Raw genomic sequence first — 20,116 nt, 5'->3', positions numbered from 1 at the left:
AGCTTTGGGGCACCAAAATCTGAAAGGCAGATGACTTAACAGTTCAGTACAAAAGTCACTGATAGATTTAGCAGTTTTGAGTTTAAATTGAATCAAAATCAAGCAGTCTAAAAAGGCTCTACATTTGCATTATTGAAATGAAGATTCCTATTTTTATAATCTTTCTTTTGTAAGAGAAAAAATGTGAGTTATTTTCACATGTTAGTGAAAATAACCAGAGTTTTTTGACTCGAACTTGGACAAACAATTGTTTTGAGGTAAGTTCTGGATACTCACTTTAAATGCTAATGAAACCCTTGAAAGACCTTTCACTTTTGGCCATACATACTTATTGATAGAGATGAACAGCAGAAAATTTCCAGCAATCAAAAATATTAAATAACAAAAGATATACAGAAACACTGAAAAACCATCTAAGTTCCTTGAATAGGCTATTTTCGACCACAACCCACCATTTTAGTGCAGAAATATTTTTTCAGTAGGTATTCACAGATAACTTCCTGTTTATAATACATTTAAGAAATGCGCAAATGGTATCAAGCTTTGTAATAAGTTTTCTCATTCTCCAGTCAGTCCAGAACATTCTTGTTAAGAAATGGTTAAATCTTATACTTCCTTTTTTGCGTCTCTTTCAACAATAGTAGGTTCATTTTCTGGTTCTGACAGGAGGGAGTTGGATTTGCCAGCTGTCTGTTGTGTAAGCATCAACTGTACTGGAAGTACACTAGGAGCAAGTAACAGGAAGAAACCAGTTGGTAAAACACAATCATAGGCTGGCGGGAAATCAGTGACTATTTGTCATTCCTTCCAAAGAAGAGGAAAACAGCGAGTGACAGATATTCAGTACCACCAAGTATCCAGCAAAGAGATTAAATCTCCTTTTCTCCATGCCGGGATACTCAGAGTTTTACTTCAATGTGGACCATGGCTACTTGGAGGGTCTGGTCCGAGGGTTCAAAGCCGGGATCCTGACAAGTGCGGACTATGTCAATTTAGCACAGTGCGAGACACTAGAAGGTAAGTCTGCTGGTTTATTTTATGTAGGAAGAAATATTGTTGCTTAGACCTCTGAAGAAGGCAAGGTAAAGACTGAAGTATTGAAAGCTTATCTTAAAAAACAGAGATAACCCTGATGTCCTTTGAAGAATTGTTCTCATATTTAAGTTAATAGCTTTCCATAGAAATCACCCTAGGATTGTACAGACTGTGATTTGCAAAGCAATACAAGTGATGGGATTTTCTAGTTTACTGATAAGGTTTGGAAATCTCATCCATAGAGTTCCTCTGGAGATTGGTAACCTTCTCACAGATTTTAACCACGCTATAGAACTGTTCAACTATAAGAAGTTTCATATCATTTCAGATGGATAAAATAGTTTGAAAATCTTATTAAAAGCTTACCAGTTGGCTCTGAGTTTCTATATAAAAGATACAATTTTTAGTACTTTATTACTTCATGATTTTTAGGGCAGTGGAGGACATTCTGCGTACCAGAAAGAGAAAACTAGACTTCACAAAGATAAAACTGCACTATTCTCAAGCTTAAAAAAAAAAAAAGCTCTTTTCAAGGTGACTTTGCCACAGTAATAAAGAGAACACATACTAGTTTCCAAAACAGCCTTCTGTGGCCAAGACTGGTCACAGCCTGATGAAGACAGACTTGTACAAAGAATCATATGACATACCTCTAGACACTTGGCAGGAAAAAAAGCGACAGAAAAAAAAATCACCTTTCTAAAGGAACATAAAGTTTCTCTCCCTGACTCCAAAATAAAAGCTATGATTGTACATTGAAATAATTTCTATAAGATGCAGTATATTAGACTAATTTGAAAAAGGAACAAGGAGAAATAACAAGCTCACTCTGTTTTAAGCATTGGTTGAATTGTGTATGCAGTAATGGATTTGGGGAAATCAGAAGTGCAGAACCTGATGATCCCCACATACAACGGAGTTTTGAGGCTGTCTGACTTAATATAATAACAACATAAGTCTGGGAAAGTCGCTTGCTAGTCATCTTGCAGATTAAAACACATACATTTAAATAGATACATGCAAGTATTTACCTGTCATCAGGATGAAGTTCCTCTCATAGTTAAAGAGATTGTCAGCACAGTCGATGGGTTCTACAGACTGTTCAACTGAACAAGTGCATGTACCTACTGCAGCCGATAAGCTGCAGAGCTGTATCAGCTCTCCTTTTCATACACTGTCGGTTTAGACACACAGAACACATGTATACACTTACTCTGAGAACTGAAATCTATTTCTTATGTCAGCTGGACAAAATCAACAGTTTCCGTAACTTATTTGTACCAGCAGTTGTGATCTATGTGACTTAAAAGACTCTACAAACACTCTTGATAACATTTAAGTTAACATATTTAAGTGCTTAATTCAAAAACTCCTGCTCCATGAATATACAGACTTCAGAAAAAGCTAATAGAGCTTCAAACATCTATAAAAGACACAAAGGACAGAATGATGGAATTATTAAACTTTGTTCTTACTCCATCAATAAAGGATGTCATCAAAAGCTCCATGAAGAAAAAAACACCATAAAATCCTGGCTACTTCTGAATAAGATGAAAATACACAGGCTTAAATATTTTTTAAAACATACAAGAAAAAAGGTTTCCCTCATCCTTTCCAGAAAAAATACCTGCTCATGTCAAGAACAGTTAAGAAAACTATCTAAATTTTAATTCATGCTACAAGAAAGTTATTTGCAACCAGGAAGTAGACTTCAAACATTTCTGAGATACATAACCCTTCAACATTATTAAGAGCATGCAACCGATGGACAGATCACAATAGGGAGATAAAATCCTTTTCTAAGTAAGATTTGTAGTAGAAAGAACAATGACTTCTTTTATTTTTGAACCTTCTTCTTTCTAATGTTCATTCAATTTTAGAATGCAAATTATTTCAGCAACAGAAGCAACAGCCTTCATCAACTCGCCTACAAGCACATCTCTACTACCCACTACCACTTCCCTTTTTTCTCTGTTCAGCTACATCTCTCCACTGTAACTTTTTCTACTTCTTTTAGACAGCTAACAGATTCCCACCAGTTATCTACCAAATGTATTATTTATAATGAAAATATGAGAATTCTTGAATTTATACATGAGGCTTAATCCACTTATCTCTCTGCACACATAGGATGCTGTAATATTGAACTCGCGCCATGAGTGTACAGTGCACCAAAAGCACGGACCCTCACCTCTAACGTGAAAAATTGAGCTTTATGCATACATTTTATTTTGTTGCCAATTTAAAGATCCAGCGTGTGGATTTGTACCGTAGTACTAAAGTGCTTGTCCAATAGTGCCTTCAGTTTGTGTCTTCACATTAAAAGGTAATAAATTTACCCCACTCTATTCTGTGGCATAGCACCAGTCCACAAAAACCGGTCTAAGTTAAAAATATTATAAATATGCTAAAACAAACAAGCAGAAACAAAATCAAAACCACCCCAAGTAATCCATAAATAGAATCAAAAAGATCTTTTAATTTCAAAGTGGTTTTGATATCTCTAGAGGGGAAACCATAATGTCAGTACAGAAGAACCACAAGAAAAACTGTAGGTTAGTGCTTTACATCTGCTTGATAATCACAGAGTAAGTAGAACAGTGAGAGGGAAAGAAAAAAAGGAGGATGCTAATTGACTTACGATACCACTTTGTCCTCTCAATTCAGGGCCACACAGAGAGGAGAAGAGGCCTTCTGCTTAACTTAGACATCCTTTGGGGCTTATTTGAATAATAATTTCCATGGAGCTACCTTGTGGACTGCAATACTGGCTGAAATCCCTGCAATGAGGCATCCTACTAGTTTGGCCCAATGGCATCATCGGTTTCAGTGGAATGGGATCCCCAGAGGAACCCCGCTGACAGTCTTTGAAGTAGAGTATGGGGGAGGGTTAAGTTCAGTGCTTCATTCTTTTCCTGCTTCCTTGTGTGATGGAAAGACTACTCACTGTTCTTTAGAAGGGAGACTAGGTCACAGAAGGACAAGCAGCCCAGCTTTGCTCCCATCAACATCACCGAAATCAGTTCACACAACTTGCCAAAGCCAGGACATGCCAGCGCACGGTAGCTGAAATAACAGTGTAACTGAAAACTGGTAGCTGGCTATCAGAGAGAGGAGTCAGACAAGACTCCACGTGCTCGATGCTGAGAGACCAGGTTAACGCTTTGTTTGAGTTCTCGCAATACTCCTTGTTTCTGATCAGCACCATTCCTGTCTTAACTGCGTTCATCTTAAACTAGCCTCTCTCTGCACATTACTTCACTTTAGACATACTGTTAATTGTGTTTATTTGCTGTTCACTTGTAGCTAAAATCATGTGATTTAAAATGATATTATTTAAAGTCATACATAAGATTTTCCTGCATTTAACTGCATGAGGAAATACATGGTGCAGATGGATGGCAATAATACTGACAGCTGAAATACAGGAATATTCTCTCCTAGGGATCTTGTGGACATGCTGAAAAGCTCAGGGTCTTGTGTAGGTCTCCAAAAGCCCCTGAGAAAAGAAGCAGCCACCATCACTAAAAAGTTTTGGTGAACAGGAATGTCTGAGGCCCCTGTAATGTTCAGCCATCTACTCCTGCCAGGTCATGAAGTCATGTCACTAGTGCAAGTGTCGGACTGTGTTAGCTCCCGGGTCTTATTTATGCCAACAGTCATGATGCCAAGCCATCATTGAGACCAGCAGAGCAGTCCCTGAGCTGCACTGAACTCTGTCGTGGTGTGCGATCTAATTATGACATTCCTGATTGATATTGTATGGTACTGGAGCTTGTGGATGACTATTTTCTCTATTGTTTTGGCCAAGGACATAAGATAAGGTTGAATATTGTTTCTTACATACAGTATGCATACTGGCATTTATTAAATCGTTCAGAAGAAATACTTCTCTAAAGCAAGCCACGGAAGTGACAGGGTCATAAATCAAATATTCCTGGGCATAGTATTTCCTCCATGGTTTTTGAGAGCCAGGTGGGGCTGTTTAATGTATTATAGCTAATATTTTTCATGCCTTATGCTAAGGCATGGATTTTCAAGCCACTCAGTCAATGAGAGAACTGAGGAAAGTAACACAGTCTTGTCAAACTACCCTCAATCCGTTAGGTTTGGTTTCTGTTCATCTCGTGATGATGTTACACTTCAGAATGGTCAATACTTGGGGCTGATATTTGGGGTTTTTTTAGGTGTTAAACCCCTGAAAACCACTGTGTTTGAAATGCATTTACAGTGTGACATTTACAGTGGTTAACATATGCCAAGTATTTTTCCTTTGCAATAAAAACAGAAAGTAAAAATGATCAGTTTTCACAGGAAACGTAGATGTGATATGAAAATATTAGTGATTTTTTTAAAAGTTGGTCTTACATATTTAGACTTATTTATGTGCATAATTCTGCATTTTTATTTCTCTCTTCATCTCTCTTACCTATCTTTCTTTCTTGAATTAAGTGGTTTTCCTCTTTCAGATTTGGATTCTCTTTCTTATTCCTACCTGGAAGCCTGTACTGAAACTATGACTATTTCGTAGTATCTGGCTCTGACCATTGAAAGGCCAAGTACCTCCGCCTTCTCTTATCAACAGTTTTGTGATCACCTATATAATCTTAAGAAGCAATTAGCTTACATCAGTAGCATAAGTTCAGTCTATTGCAGGAAGGTCTAGAGAAATGCTCACAGTTCCAGAAAGCTAGCTGAGTAAGGATGTCCTATGTCTGTTGAAGTAATTGCTAAAATGAGCTCAAGTGGCAGCTAAACTGCATAGAAAACTCTCAAGATTCTCTCTCAGTAATTTAGAGTGCTAGACGTAGGAGTCTGAATTTGCAATGTACCAGTTCTTTTGCTTTAAGTCACAGTGTAGGCAACCTTATTGCATACTAAGAAAGTATACACATGGGGAATTAGGAAAGAGTAGCTACTGTACCATTAAATGCACACCTTGCTAACTGCATATTAATTCCCCTTACAGGTACACCTTTTTTTTCAGTCAGTGGGAGTGTTGCTGTCCTTTTCCCTAAATATCACTTCAGATTTTATCTGGAAATCTAATCGGTATGAATGCCCAAACCATGTAACATTATCCCAATCCATAATTTACAGTAGTTTTAATATAGCATTTGAACACAATTATGTAATGTAGCAGGGGCTTTTCTAAAAGGAAATGTTAAACTGCTTTGAACACTAAGAACTGACTCAAATCCTTACTTTTGCTTCATGGTGGAAAATGGCTAGCAGAGGAAATTTGTCAAATTAATTCTTTGATATTACAAAACCTTCTTTCAACTTTGTTGTCTTATCAACCTATTTTCCTCAGTTATCAGGGTCGGGAGCTCAGACAGAATATATCACGGTAACCCAAGTTTCTGGAACAGGGTTTCTTAGGGTCTGGTAGTAACAGCCATAAATCAGACAAAGCCCAACCAGAAATGCTAAGAGTGTAACTGTGCCCTTTGAAGTGTTCCACTGCAGAAGCCATTTGAAGCCCAGAATCTGAGCCAGGCAAGATATGTTCTCTCCTCTTCCTCAGGCAGCCTGGTAACGTAAGATTATAGTCCCACCTGATATTTAAGTGTTTCATGTGAAAATTTAAGATCTTAATAAAGTTAAAGGATGATTCCTTTTGATACATAACAGTCCATAGGAATGCAGGAGACAAACCAACTGATGTATTATAACAGCGCAAGAGTGGTGCCCTGAATAAATCAGAGAAATCCAAACATTGAATAAACCTGACTGAGAAGAGGCTCGGGACAGCAGTAATTAACACTGTGCCCGGTATGGCTGGAAACTAAAGTTGCCAGTGAAACTTCTGACAAAGGTGTAAATTATTTGTGCTTTCCTGTGGCATGCAGTGACCCTTACTGATAGAAGGCAGTACAAATTTACAACAATTATGCATTTACTCTGTGTTAAATCTATGGCAAAACCTTTTCAACAAAGTATCATCAGGCCCTTAATATGAAAATATAATGTTGGAAATGAACATTTAAAAAGTTTTTTTTTATTATTTATTTGGTTTGTAGACAGTATAATGACATGTTCTTCCTTGAAACTAATTTCAGATCTGAAGTTACATCTACAGACTACAGACTATGGCAACTTCTTGGCTAATGAAACCGGCCCTCTCACTATTTCCACCATTGATGATAAACTGAAAACAAAACTACTCACGGAATTTCATTACTTTAGAAACCATGCTTTTGAACCGCTTGCCACTTTTCTGAATTTTATCACGTAAGTAATGTTACCACATAGCTTATCACATAGACTCAAAGCAAAAGCACAGCTAAAAGTTAAAACAGTGTAAATGCTTCATAAATTTCTATTGTTTCATAAATAGCAAAAAAACTTTTATACTGAAACATTTACATACTTTATTTGCTGATGTAAGTTCTGAAAATATATATATACGAAGACCTGTTGTCTTTGCAACTACTTATTTTAAAGAACAGAATTAGATTTTTGCTGTTTACAGTGGCAGGAGGAATGGTAGAGATTGAGAAAAACAGTTACCATTTTCAAACATCGTTTTAGTCAAAGAACTTGCAAAACTGAAGTTTGTGGGGGTGACTCATGCAAGATTAGCAATTTCATGATGTACAGGGCAGGGACTTAATTCCTAGGCATGTGGCAAATTCTAGACTTTTTTTAAAGGAGGAAAGGCAACACATCATACCTCTACCATTTTATGCCATTTGAACATTAGAAAAAGAAAAACTTTATGTTGTGTATATTGTGTATACTTAGTTCCAAGTAGCTTTTTTTAAAAAATACAAGTGCTGTTTGATGCCAGATGAAGAGAAAGTTCTGACCTCAACACAGTTATAAACAGATAACACCTGTAAATGAATGGCTTAAACAACACTAAGAACAGGGATCTACTTTATAACAGTATAACAACATGGATTAGTGAAATATCAGCAGGATATTTTACCTAACTCCCCTTGATCTTATCTTTTTAATATATTATAACAAGAACACTAGACTGTTCAGCTTACCTTTAAGGAGCATAAAAGCAAAATAAAGTATCATTATTTTTTTTTGGAGGGGGTGTGTCAGGTGTAGCTGACCAGTTTTAGGTGAATGTATCAACAGGTTTTTAAAGACTGCGCTACGACAGCTCTGACCTGAGGCATACAATGTTTACCTCTTGCTTCAGAGAAATGAAAGTGAAAATATGAAAATTATGGCACCCCTTTTCGCACTCTGATTGACATGCATGTATAAATGTGTATGCACAATCGCCACACACTGTTGTTTTTTAATAATGGAGACATTAGTTTAAGATATTTAACGCAATTTTATTAAATCATTGAACTACATTTCACCAGGTCCCTGAGCGCCCTCCCAGATTTTGTGTAAGACCATATTAATCCCTGTATGTCTCTTGCTGTGTTCTGAATCAACAACACAAGCTGAAGACTTGCATCCTCATTATAAGCATCCCAAGGGAATAGCTTTCACATTTCCAAGTCACTAACAAAACTCTTATCAGCCTCTCTGACAGTAAAACTAGTAAGAAGCTGATAGAAAACGGAAAAGAAAACTTTTACCAACAAAGAAGAAATCTGTGAGAACCTGTTCTTAGTTTCCTCATGGGAGGGCATTGAAAGCTGAGTGAGAAGAAAGCCCTAAGATTGGTCCATCTGCATGAACTCTACAGTTTTAGTGCCAAGATTCCCACACAATTCTTCTCTGTCCAGAGGGCCTATATGAAATAACAAAATCCCAAACTAGAGAAGCTGCTAGCTCAGGTGATTTGCTTTTTGATACCACTCATTGTCACTTGTTATAGCGAATCTACATTACACAGCTGTTATGCTTATTATATTCATGTTTCAGTTTCCTCTTCTATAAATGTCTCTTTTCCAAACCAGCCGTGCGGTTTAAAACTAGTACTGCATTACTTACTTGCTATTTAAATACTTCTGTTTATTTTTGCTGAGACAGTGATACAGAGTGAACATACAAACCTGCAAGAACTGTGGTCATTTCTAACTCTAGTACTTACCAGTGTTCAAAAATCTTGGGTTTGTGTTTTTTCAAAGGAAAATTCATTATAAAGATAAATTTCTTTTACTTTCTCTTTCAAATACAGATACAGCTATATGATTGACAACGTAATTCTTCTAATAACTGGCACATTACATCAGCGGCCCATAGCTGAACTTGTTCCCAAGTGCCATCCACTGGGGAGCTTTGAGCAAATGGAAGCAGTCAGCATTGCCTCAAACCCCACTGAGCTGTTCAATGCAATTCTGGTTGACACACCATTAGGTAGGAACACTAAATTATTTCTTATTTGCTTCTTGAAACTACTCTTCCTGTATTCTTAAGAATATCTCAGACAGAGTAGCATGTTTTCCACTGGATATGTTGTATTTTGGTAACACAAAACATGAAGTGGGCATCAAACACTTCTGAAGTGGTGTTCAGGACATTTTCAAGTAACATTTATTAACAGCTTCTCTATCAACCTTGGGTAGCAGACACAGAGAAAACATGCTACTCAAGAAGTGTAATTGATATCTTTTATATCCAAAGTAGCCACTGATTTAGAGCATTCAGATTTTTATTTCAACACCTGCATCTATAATTAAAAAATGTAAGATGAAGTCTTGCCTATCCCTCACTAAGGATCAAGAAGCAGACAGTCACTAATAAATATTAGATGTTGTGGCAGAACCTAGATTCCCTTTTGGGATTTGGGCATGACTCAAACACAAAGAAAATCCTTATTTTGAAGAGCTAAATCTAAAAGCAAAACAGAATGAGGGTTGGGAATGTTGCATTCTGAAATTGGGATGAAACTGCTCAATGTGCTGCAGCAGCCAACAGGAACAAAAACTAACAAGCTGTGGGGCACTGCTGGGAAGGCTCCTGAGAATACGATGGAACTAGATGGATTTGAACATACTTGAAACCACTGTGTGCCCTCATCCTGAGTACTGTGAGGGGGTTTGGGTTCTGCTTCTCAAGAAGGGGTGGTGTGTTGGCCCCAGACAGAAAACAGACTCCCACCCAGCCATACGCTCACCCCCTGCTCCCAGCACAACGGGGGAGAAAACAGGGGAGAAAAAGGAGCTCATGGGTTGAGATCACCTACAGAGTACTGGTGCAGGCAAAACAGACAGGCATGGGAAAACACCTTTCCTCCCCCTGTTGCCACTCCTTCTCTCCAGACTCCTCTCCTTCGCCCCTTTGCAGGTTACACTCAGTCCCTTTGGAGGGGACACGAGTGGCACACGGAGTGGGGGGAATTTGCAGTCAATACATGGCAGATTCTCTCTGCCACTCCCTCCTCCTCACACTTATCCTCTGCTCTGGCATGGGCTCTCCAGGGGCTGCCGTTCCTCTCAGGAGTATCCGCTCCACCACAGGTCCTCCACAGGCAGCAGGGAGTACCCGCTCCAGAGCCATGGAATGACTCCTCCTCCTTCTCTGAACTCAGCATTCCTTCTGCTGTTTCTCAAGATTTTTTTTTCCCTCCTCCTCTCTATATCCTGTGGTTTTTGCCCTTTCTTAAATACCTTTCCCAGAGGCACCACCAGCTCGGCCGAGGGGCTCGGCTGTAGCGGTTTGTCTACAGTGAGCTACAAAATGCTGCTTACCAAATCCTTTAGAAGAACAAATCCCAGCAGAAAACTTGTTTCTTCATCCAAAATCTGGATGCTGGAAGAGTAGGAAGGGAGAAGACCAAGAAACATGGTCACGCTTTCCCTAAATACCATCTTCCATTGCCACTGTTTGAGACAACAGTCCCAGCTGTGCAGCACTGGTCTGCCCCACTGCCATAGCTAAGGAACGGTGAGGGATTGGCATACTTCTGTCAGTTATGAATACAGTATTTTTAAGTGGTCCAGCTGCACAAATGAACTTCATCCTCTGTTCAAAAGCTTGCCCCTTAGCCAGTTTTGCAGACAACCTGGAAGCACAGATGGCCAAGGTCAAAGCTTGTGCCCATTACTCGCTGCAACCTGTTGCCTTTCCCCCATGACAGACATACCCAAAGAGGAAGAGGGAAAATAGGAACAAGGATTCTCCTTAACGAGTGCAGAATACCTGCATGATTTAAGGCAAAAATTATCTTTCATGTTCCTCACTAGAAAATCCCCCTAATGCCCAAACCATATACTTCAGAGAAGATTAGGGCTTTCATTAGCATTTCCCATCTGATTTTCTCTGGAGATGTGGACTCTGGCTGCGGCACTGATTGATTCCCCTCACATTCTCATTAAAAAGGAGGGAGTAGGAGGATAAGGGGGAAATCAAGAGGATTTCTCTTCCTCTCTGTTATATCACTCTTTCTTGTACAACAGAAACCTCAGATCCCTGCTCGCACACTGGCGAATGGCAATAGACAAGAGTTGCATATTATTAGCATGTAGACTTATACTGCAATATAATGAACTCTGTTTTCAGCTGCTTTCTTTCAAGACTGCTTGTCTGAAAATGACCTGGATGAAATGAACATTGAAATAATGCGCAACAAACTGTACAAGGCAAGTTCTTGCAACCTAACGATAATACCTGGGGGTTTTCAAAGTACCTCAGAAAAGGAGGTCAGTATCATTAACCCTGGTTTATGGATGGGGAAACAGAAGCATGGTGAGATAAAGCAAGCTGTCTAAGGTCACCTGGATGATGACAAGTCCAGGAATCAAATCCAGCTCCTTTCATTTCTGCTCCACTGTTTGGAGAGTTTTCAAATTTTAGGTCTGCATCCAAATTCTAATTTAATATCTCATTAATGAAAATGCTTTAGATGTCAGGCTAATATCCAGATCCATTTGTTTATGAATAACTCAGTTATCCACCAAATGCCACGGAACTGTTAGCTCCTAAGTAAGCCTAGACAGGTTTTTGGCTAACATTTATTTTTATTTATAAAAGGTAGATGTGGTCTGAAAAGGTCTAATTGCTTTGAGCCTAGCGAACATTTTTTTTACTTAAGGGGTTTGTATAATTTTCTTCCTTTTTAAATTATCTATAGCATTGCTACAGCACACTGCTGTAGCATCTGACATGTGCCTTGCATTTTCAAAGTACTTTACAAATATTAGCACACAGGTCAATACTCTTAGGATGGCCTCTTTAAAGGCTATACATATTTCATTCTGTTAATGGTTCCTCCTGGAACATTCCCTCCAAATTCTTTGTTATCTTTCTTTCACAGTGGATGCCCCAGACTGCAGGAAGCATTCTTACAGTGATGTGATTGCACTAGGGGGAAAGAAAAAATTCTTGTTTGTCTTACAAATGATATTTATAAATTCCCAAGACAGTATTTGATTCTTAAACATTCTGCTACTTCCTCTCATTCAAAACAACATCAGTTATGCCCAAGTATTTTAATTCTTTCACAATACTACTAAACTATACACTTTTTTTTCCATTTGATAACATACATATCCTGTGTGGATGGCCATACATTTACACTTATTAAACCAATTTTTTTTTCCTTCTTGCTCTTCTAAGTATCAGGGGGATCATTCTACAAACACTTCTAAATTATTAATACATCCTTTCTCCTCTGCTTCAGCTGTCAGTGTGATCAATTATGTTTCAGCTCTACTATCAGATAGCACTATACAGAAACTAATGCATAATCCCATGCAGCAGAACCCCCTTGAGATGTCTCTACTTAAAATTCACTTAATTGCACAGTTAGTGACAGCTTCTTTAAACAAGATTGTGTGAAGTTGTAGCAAATGCATTTTGATAATATAAATCTTCCCTAAGACAGTATTTCGGGGGGTGGAGAGGCAGGGGGAACAGCATCTCTGAGATACTTAGGGTCCTTCCTGCACAGGTATTTGAAATGGGTGCAAAGGACAGAATCCTTAATAGACCCGAGGGCTCTGCAGACTAGTATTACAGAAGCTTTGTCTGCTGTTCTGTCCTAATCCAGGGTTTAGGGTAGAGCGGTAGGGATTAGTTTGTGTATCCTCACAGTGCAGGCCCAACAGCCATGGCATATTCCCAAGTCCCCTCCTCCACACTATAAATGCCGTTTCCTTCAGCCATCTGCTTATTATGCAGTGGAAGCTCAATGGAGCTCAAGAAGTTCCTCCTTTAGAGAGCAAAGAAAACATAATATTTGTCCTATAACAATTTTTGATAATGTTGGTAATAAGAAGACATTTGCATTTTAATATTTCAACTTTCAATGTAGCAAACTAATTAAGCACGTACTTGAATTTAAATTCATAGGTAGAATTATAATAATGGAATATATAATAATGGAAGTATTTAAAAATGAGGTTCATGACTATGTGCTATGCTGGTCCAGGTCTTAAATAGCATTTCTTCTTCTTCTTTCATATAGTCTTATCTTGAGGCCTTTTATAAATTTTGTGAAAAACAAGGGGGTACTACAGCAGAAATAATGAGACCTATTCTTGAGGTAAGAAAAATTCAGTCTTTGTATGTGAAAATACTCCATCGTTTTTCCTGTTCCTTCTCTCTCCATTTGCAAAGTTTTCTGTCAAATGTTTGCTTCTCCGCTGAATAATAACTGTTTTTTAAGATGTAACGAAGACTTTATTCTAGGATGACTTTTACCTCTTGACTAGAGAAGTAGCTAGTCCATTTCCAGGGAGGAGTTAGTCTCAGTTAATATTTTTCTGTAACGGAAAGCAAAGCAAAATAAATGGTTCACTAATCTCATACTGTTGCCCCTTAACATTTTTCTGTTATGTAGAAAAACTAAAAAAGTGGACCATTCTTACACCTCCTAGCTCAAAATTTAACTTGGATAGCTAAGGTCTGGCATTACTGTATATTTACTAATCAATAATCTCTAAGCTTCGTGGCACTATTATGTTTGTTTCTCTGAAAATTATTATTATTATATATTATTTTCTATGAAAATTAATGTTTGAAGTTAGAGTTGAGTGATCTTTGGAACTAGTGTCATACAGAAAAGTCAAACATTCCATGTTTTATTTTTGTCTTAACTCAGAGAAGTTTAATATTTATTTTTTCCATGGCATACAAAATTCCTATCCTCCTGCTCCCCAAAGCACACCTGCAGTGTAGCGAATGATATTTTTGTATCTGTTATTGTAATAAAAGATGAAGAAATTTCTAAAATTGAATTCTCAGCATTCAGTTCCATTCTTTTTTTGCCCCACGTTTTATCACAATTCCTTGCAGAGTTTGAAAGCCAGGTCATCCATTTCCTTCCAGGAGTCTTTTTTTCTGGATAAGCAAAACCCACATCCTGGAAACCGAACAAATTTCACTGAGCTCTCATGACATCAGAGTTTGCATTATAGGGGAGAGATAATAACCCTGGGAGCTCAGCCCTGAAGAAAGAATGACCCTAAATTACAACTTACAAAACAATGTCCTAAAAGGGAATGCAATTTCATATTTTATATAACCAGATCATAATGTTTCAGTTTATGTTCTAAAGAAAATATTCTTCATCAAGTTAAATTGACCAGAAATTATATATTTTGACTGTTCTTTTCTGAAAAAGAAAAACCAAGAGGTTTGCTGGCAGAGGTAAAGACATTTCCCACAGCTGATTCAGATTTTTTAGAAAGTTCATTTTTATCTAGAAATTAATGCTGAGAGCAGATTACTTAAAACATTACTTTAAGCATGTTGTAAAACTCTCTTTGTACTAGTGGTAACAGTTTGGTCTATGATAAGCTGCTTTAAAATCCCCATCTAATGTCAGTCAGCTAGGAGAATAAACTTTTCTGCAGAAGATTTCATTTTCTATAACATTTTAATGATCTGAAGACATGCATAGAGCAGATTGCTAATGGTTGAATTCACAAAAAGCCAAAGTTTAATTATTCAAAAGAATACTTGCTATTTATTCTGTAATCTTATACGTAAGACTACCAGCCTGACCCTATCAGAATGAGGCTGAGGTATTTAGCTCCCCAACTCCTTGACCACCAGTCACGGTGCCAACCTTCCACATTAAAAGTACTGATGATCTCACTTCCACCATGGACAACAAACATTGCATATTTAACCCTAAATCTGGCAGGAAACTGCATGACTGCACTGCAGCTAGTGCTGTGCCTGTTATTAAGGCCCCACGCTAATCCTCAAGTGGCAGACATGCTACTTTGGTTTCTTATATGGAACTAAAGCACTTAGGAAATGGTCATCCTGTGACTCCACCTCTACCTGCAGCAATCAAACGGCCCAAGTCACTAAGTAACTACCTCATGGCTGCCTTCTCTATCAGCTCATGTGCTGATATTTTGATGAACTGAGATGGCTGTATGGATGGGACTGATCCTGCAAATTTTGTCAAACTGGGAGCCACCAGAAGTAGGGCCCAAACCTCCTAGCATTAGTTGCAATTGCATCTGAGCATGCTTTTTTTCCCAACAAAATATTACAAATCTAACAGCTAGATACTACGTGGCTTTAACAAGCTGAACAAAACAAAACAAAAAAGCATTTGTCCTTCCAAAACTGTTTCACTAGGGCTGATACTCCTGTTCATATTAATAAAGCAAGTGAAATTTGGCCCTGCTATTCATTAGCTAGAAATCTTATCAAGCACACTGATTTTCTTCTCGTTATTTCTCTATTGTTTACTCATTTTCCTTACTCTGAAGTCAGTGCCAGAGGGCAGCTGGGTCCCTGTTACAGTGTGTTCCAGTACATAGCAGTAGGATCTCTGAATATGTGCTTAACTGCTAAAGCTGTAGAACTGTGTTGCAACCGCAGTCTTATTACTCAACAGAAGAGAGTACCTTTCTGCTTAAAACAGTTCAAAAAATCACAGCATGAGAAACTTTACAAGCTGCATAAAATAGGCCTATATCGTATATGCTTCACTTAGAAGATTCTCCTGTGTAACCCCTGCAATTAGCAAGGGCTCTGCTGTTTTTATAACATGAAAGTAAGTAATAAAGGAAAGAAATAAAACCATAGTCAATTTAGATGTCAAGACAGAAGAACAGATTTAAATCAGAGAGAATTGAATAGGATTATTTTTATTTACCATTACATTTTTAATTCATATTGTAAGAATGGCAATTGAAATTTTGCCTTGTACAAAAGAACAACCTGAGATCTAGACATGAGAATGACTTTTAGTCTACTGCCATAGGGAAAATACAGATACTACAGGCATCTAAACCTGGCAGAAGAAATAAAGGCTCTGATTCTCTGCGTTAAAAATTAACTGTTATTTGAAACACTTGAAAACTTTTAACTTGGCAAGTAAGCAGCCCCCTCCACCTTATTAAATTATTGTTTTAAATATGTGCATTCAGAAACTTTTTTTTTCAGAATTTCCATTCAACCTTTACTTTGAACAGCACTATGAGTTACGTCAGAACAGTACTATTGATTCTTTGTCCTTTCCTATAGTATTATTGAGAGTATTATTTCATAACTTCAAAAGGGTGTGCAAGGAGATTTTTTATTGTCAACATCTCGGTAACTAAGTAGGGAAATGAGGAAGTAGCAGGGATGGTATTTTCAGTACAAAAATCATAAAATAAAAGCTGTGCTTGCAAAACACTGTTTGATTTTCTAGTTAAAAATTTAACAAGTAGTTGCAAAGAAGGTTTTACAATTTTTAAAATAAGTTATGTTTCTAATGCGCTGTAGTCCACTTTTTTTTTAATTAGGTTTCCACAATGTAGCTTACTGAAAAAAACCCAAACATATTTCCACCTTAATTTGGAATAAGATCTCTAATAACACCTCTTTACTCTTTGTTTTGCATATTGAGTTTGAGGCAGACAGACGTGCCTTTATCATCACCATTAATTCATTTGGCACTGAGCTGAGTAAAGATGACCGAGAGAAGCTGTATCCAACCTGTGGAAAACTGTATCCAGAAGGCTTACATCTGTTGGCCAATGCAGATGACTACGAGCAAGTGAAGTGTGTTGCAGATTACTATGCAGTATGTAATCTAATTTCTTAAAGCAAAAAGCCAAAATAAATATACTTAATATCTCTTGATGTCAGCAAAATTTTAAAGATTATTCACGTAAGTTAAAAGCATTTTTGAGAGAGAAAAAAATTCAGCAAAGATACAAAAGATCTCATAAATATGGAATCAAAGGTCTTTGATATGAAGACATATTATTACCTTAGTGCGATACAAAGTTCCTCTGAGACCAAATCATATTCCAGTAAATAAAGCTCTCCCTATTTTATTAACCCTCCCCAAATTGGGTTTCACTTCACAGCTGCTGCCTCCAAGATTTTGGAGCAAAAGCATAAGTCATTTTAAAGTGAGCTGGCCAAACAATTCACGTCACAGATGAGTGCAAACATGATTTATTGCTAGTGTACTGTAAAAATACCCTTCTGAAAAGTTCTCTCTAAATCACTGATTAAATCAAAGAAGTAGATGAAGTTGTTAATATGGATGCAACTACTGCTGTTATTAAAGACGAATCAATATGCAACACTTGCTCTATGAACTAACTGTGGTACTCTGACTACCTGTAATATTTAAGCTACCTCCAAGCAGGTACACAAAATAAAATGATGCCTGGGCCATTGCTTTTCCCACTGAAGAAACAAAGCTGGAAATGTACATCTGTTCCTGTGCATAAGCAGAATGTTAGAAGCATGTGTCACCATGCCAATGTGGTATAGAGCAAGTCTATTCACGTGATGGTGGGATACTCAGATGAATTTGGGAACCACTGTACTAGACCTATGCTGCACTGCTATTTTATAGGAAAAACGAAACAAATACAGACAAGCAAATTGCACAGAAATGTAACATGTAAGAAATGAAGTCAAATATATCTGCACAGAATATTCCAGGATGACACATCAGACCAATGGATTTAGATACAATATTAATGCAGATAAAGCAAATCCAGTTGACTACTGGAAATAAAATGAGCAGCCATGTGAGGATCAGAGTTCAGGGTCTTGGCTCTATTTACTGCTCTGGCTCTGATGGATGCTATTTGTACAAGAACTTCAGTGCTCTCTGTCCAAAGGAGTGAAAGGTCAGGTGTCATTCTACTAAAAGTCTCTTTTAGTCCCTTCAGTAAATTACTTTAAGTTGTAGGAAATGACAGTAAGAAATACAAGAACAAATGCGATTTTTCTTTCTTTTGCTGACTATATGCTTTTAACTTTTGATTTATGTAGAATTTTAATCTATACATGAGTTCTTCTATAAAGAAGGATTACTTAACATAAATTAATTAATAAAGTAATGTAAGGTATCTGTGCTGCACAGAATGCAAAAGTACCTTATTTCCATTGGGTTATCATCTATGCTTTCAGGAATATAAGGCTGTGTTTGAAGGTGTAGGGAGTGGCACTGGAGAAAAGACACTGGAAGATGCATTTTTTGAACATGAGGTAAGAGCTTCTAACCTTAAAATATCAAAATGAAAGTTACCCACCTGGAATAGCATTTAAAACAACAATGAAGTACTAGGCTTTTCATTCTACTATACTGCATCATTCAGCTTTGTATTCAAGAACACAGTGTTTCTATGGCTGTCAACATTTGGCTGAATTAAAATAGAAGGATTTACCTTTTAAAATAAAATAAATCCCTGGACATTCTTCTGAAGATAGTCAACACAATAGAGCTGTCAACCCTGATAGCCTATCTGAAAGCCATCTCATATAAACTGCTTAATGAAATTTCTTTTGAATAGTCTGTTGAAGAAGGTATTTCACCATCGTCCTTTACTTACCTGTAATGTTGGTGTACTCTATTGCAAAAATTAATCCACAGATGACATTTAAATTATACTCGTACTCAAGAGAAAAAATACAATAAAGAGTAGAAAGAGTACAATATAGTCATGGTTGCAAAGTTACATAGAAATCTTGACCATAAAAGCTACACATTGGCCTTCTTTAATATTTTATCGTGACACTTGTTTCATCTTTTCCGCAGGTAAAGCTTAATGTGCTTGCATTCAACAACCAGTTTCATTTTGGAGTATTTTATGCCTACGTAAAGTTAAAGGAACAAGAATGCAGGAATATTGTATGGATTGCTGAATGCATTTCTCAGAGACACAGAACCAAAATTAACAACTACATTCCAATTTTCTAAATCTGACAATTTATATAATCTTGCAATACCTGAAAAGATGCATTATTTCACAGAAAAGAAGAAAAATCTTATTTCAAAAGTTAATTCTTATCAGATGTTTTAAATTGTATTTCTGATCCCCCTTATATACAAGAGTGTAAGAAAGAGTAATGTAATTAGAGACATGAGTACTTTATAAGGAAATACTAATGGGCTTATTCATAGTTTTTGTTGGTAGATTTGTTCCCCACTGTGCACATTTTAATTTAATTGATCAATAAAAACTGCCTGCAAGGTCTTATATACATATTCTTTCTCTTTTGTGGAAGCAACTCTATCAATGACATTTGAAAAGCTTAATTTTGAATTAAGAGTTTTCTCAAAGGGCCAACTAAACCACTAGTCCTATCTTACACTTATGGTCTTCTTCATGGCATACAAGATTGTATGAAGGAATTAACACAGAAATAAGAGGGAAACTTCAGGGTCACTCTGAGATTCCCTTTAAGGAATCTCAGGAGAGACCTTCCTGAACCTTTCAAACTCTGACACCTCTCTCCAGCTAAATATAAATAAGTAACTTCATTTTCATGAGAATGTTCTTACTTATTCCTTTATGGTCACATGAGGAGCACTGTAAGTGTCAAGCAACGGGTGTCTGATCTACTCCCCAGCAATACAAATATCTCCCAGCACACCAAAGACACTGTCTTCATGCATGCACTAGGGAAGATTATGAAACATGAATGAAAATACCAGCCAAGTCTGTATCAGTTTTACATCAGACACAAACAACACCAGCTCTGAGCTATTTGAGGACCTGGCTAAGATCAGTAACTAAAAATAGAGTGAAGAGTTGAAGCCAGATTGGAGCAGGACAAGATTAATTCTGCTGAAGAAAAAGGAAGGATTTTGAAAGCCATATCAACATTCTGCCTTTGTGCTCCATTCAGAATATTTGCTCTCATCTTTGAAACGGGCCACACTGATTTTCTGCATGACTCCTTAGTTTCAGGCTGCACAACAGCAAATCTCAATCTTCAGCTGACTATGCCTCTCATA

At 37.3% G+C, this 20,116-nt stretch overlaps 1 protein-coding gene across 1 annotated transcript; it reads left to right on the top strand.

Annotated features, from left to right (window-relative positions):
* The first annotated feature begins 815 nt into the window (after nt 1-815).
* Nucleotides 816-19,630, top strand: ATP6V0D2 (ATPase, H+ transporting, lysosomal 38kDa, V0 subunit d2). The gene is made up of 8 exons (XM_009891867.1): nt 816-1,017; nt 7,098-7,269; nt 9,134-9,312; nt 11,458-11,537; nt 13,364-13,441; nt 16,757-16,933; nt 18,286-18,363; nt 18,914-19,630. The coding sequence occupies exons 1-8, from the start codon at nt 888-890 to the stop codon at nt 19,073-19,075; spliced, it is 1,056 nt and encodes a 351-aa protein (XP_009890169.1). The 5' UTR covers nt 816-887; the 3' UTR covers nt 19,076-19,630.
* The last annotated feature ends 486 nt before the right edge of the window (nt 19,631-20,116 follow it).

The sequence above is a fragment of the Charadrius vociferus genome, unplaced genomic scaffold, assembly GCF_000708025.1.
Source record: "Charadrius vociferus isolate BGI_N301 unplaced genomic scaffold, ASM70802v2 scaffold15, whole genome shotgun sequence".
NCBI lineage: Eukaryota > Metazoa > Chordata > Aves > Charadriiformes > Charadriidae > Charadrius > Charadrius vociferus.
This window is presented reverse-complemented; position numbering and strand designations above follow the sequence as displayed.

Coding starts and splice junctions, on each gene's coding strand:
- ATP6V0D2 (XM_009891867.1), top strand. CDS start 888: ATGCCGGGATACTCAGAGTTTTACTTCAATGTGGACCATGGCTACTTG. Junction 9,313..11,457: donor TCTGGTTGACACACCATTAG/GTAGGAACACTA, acceptor CTCTGTTTTCAG/CTGCTTTCTTTCAAGACTGC. Junction 13,442..16,756: donor TAATGAGACCTATTCTTGAG/GTAAGAAAAATT, acceptor TTGCATATTGAG/TTTGAGGCAGACAGACGTGC.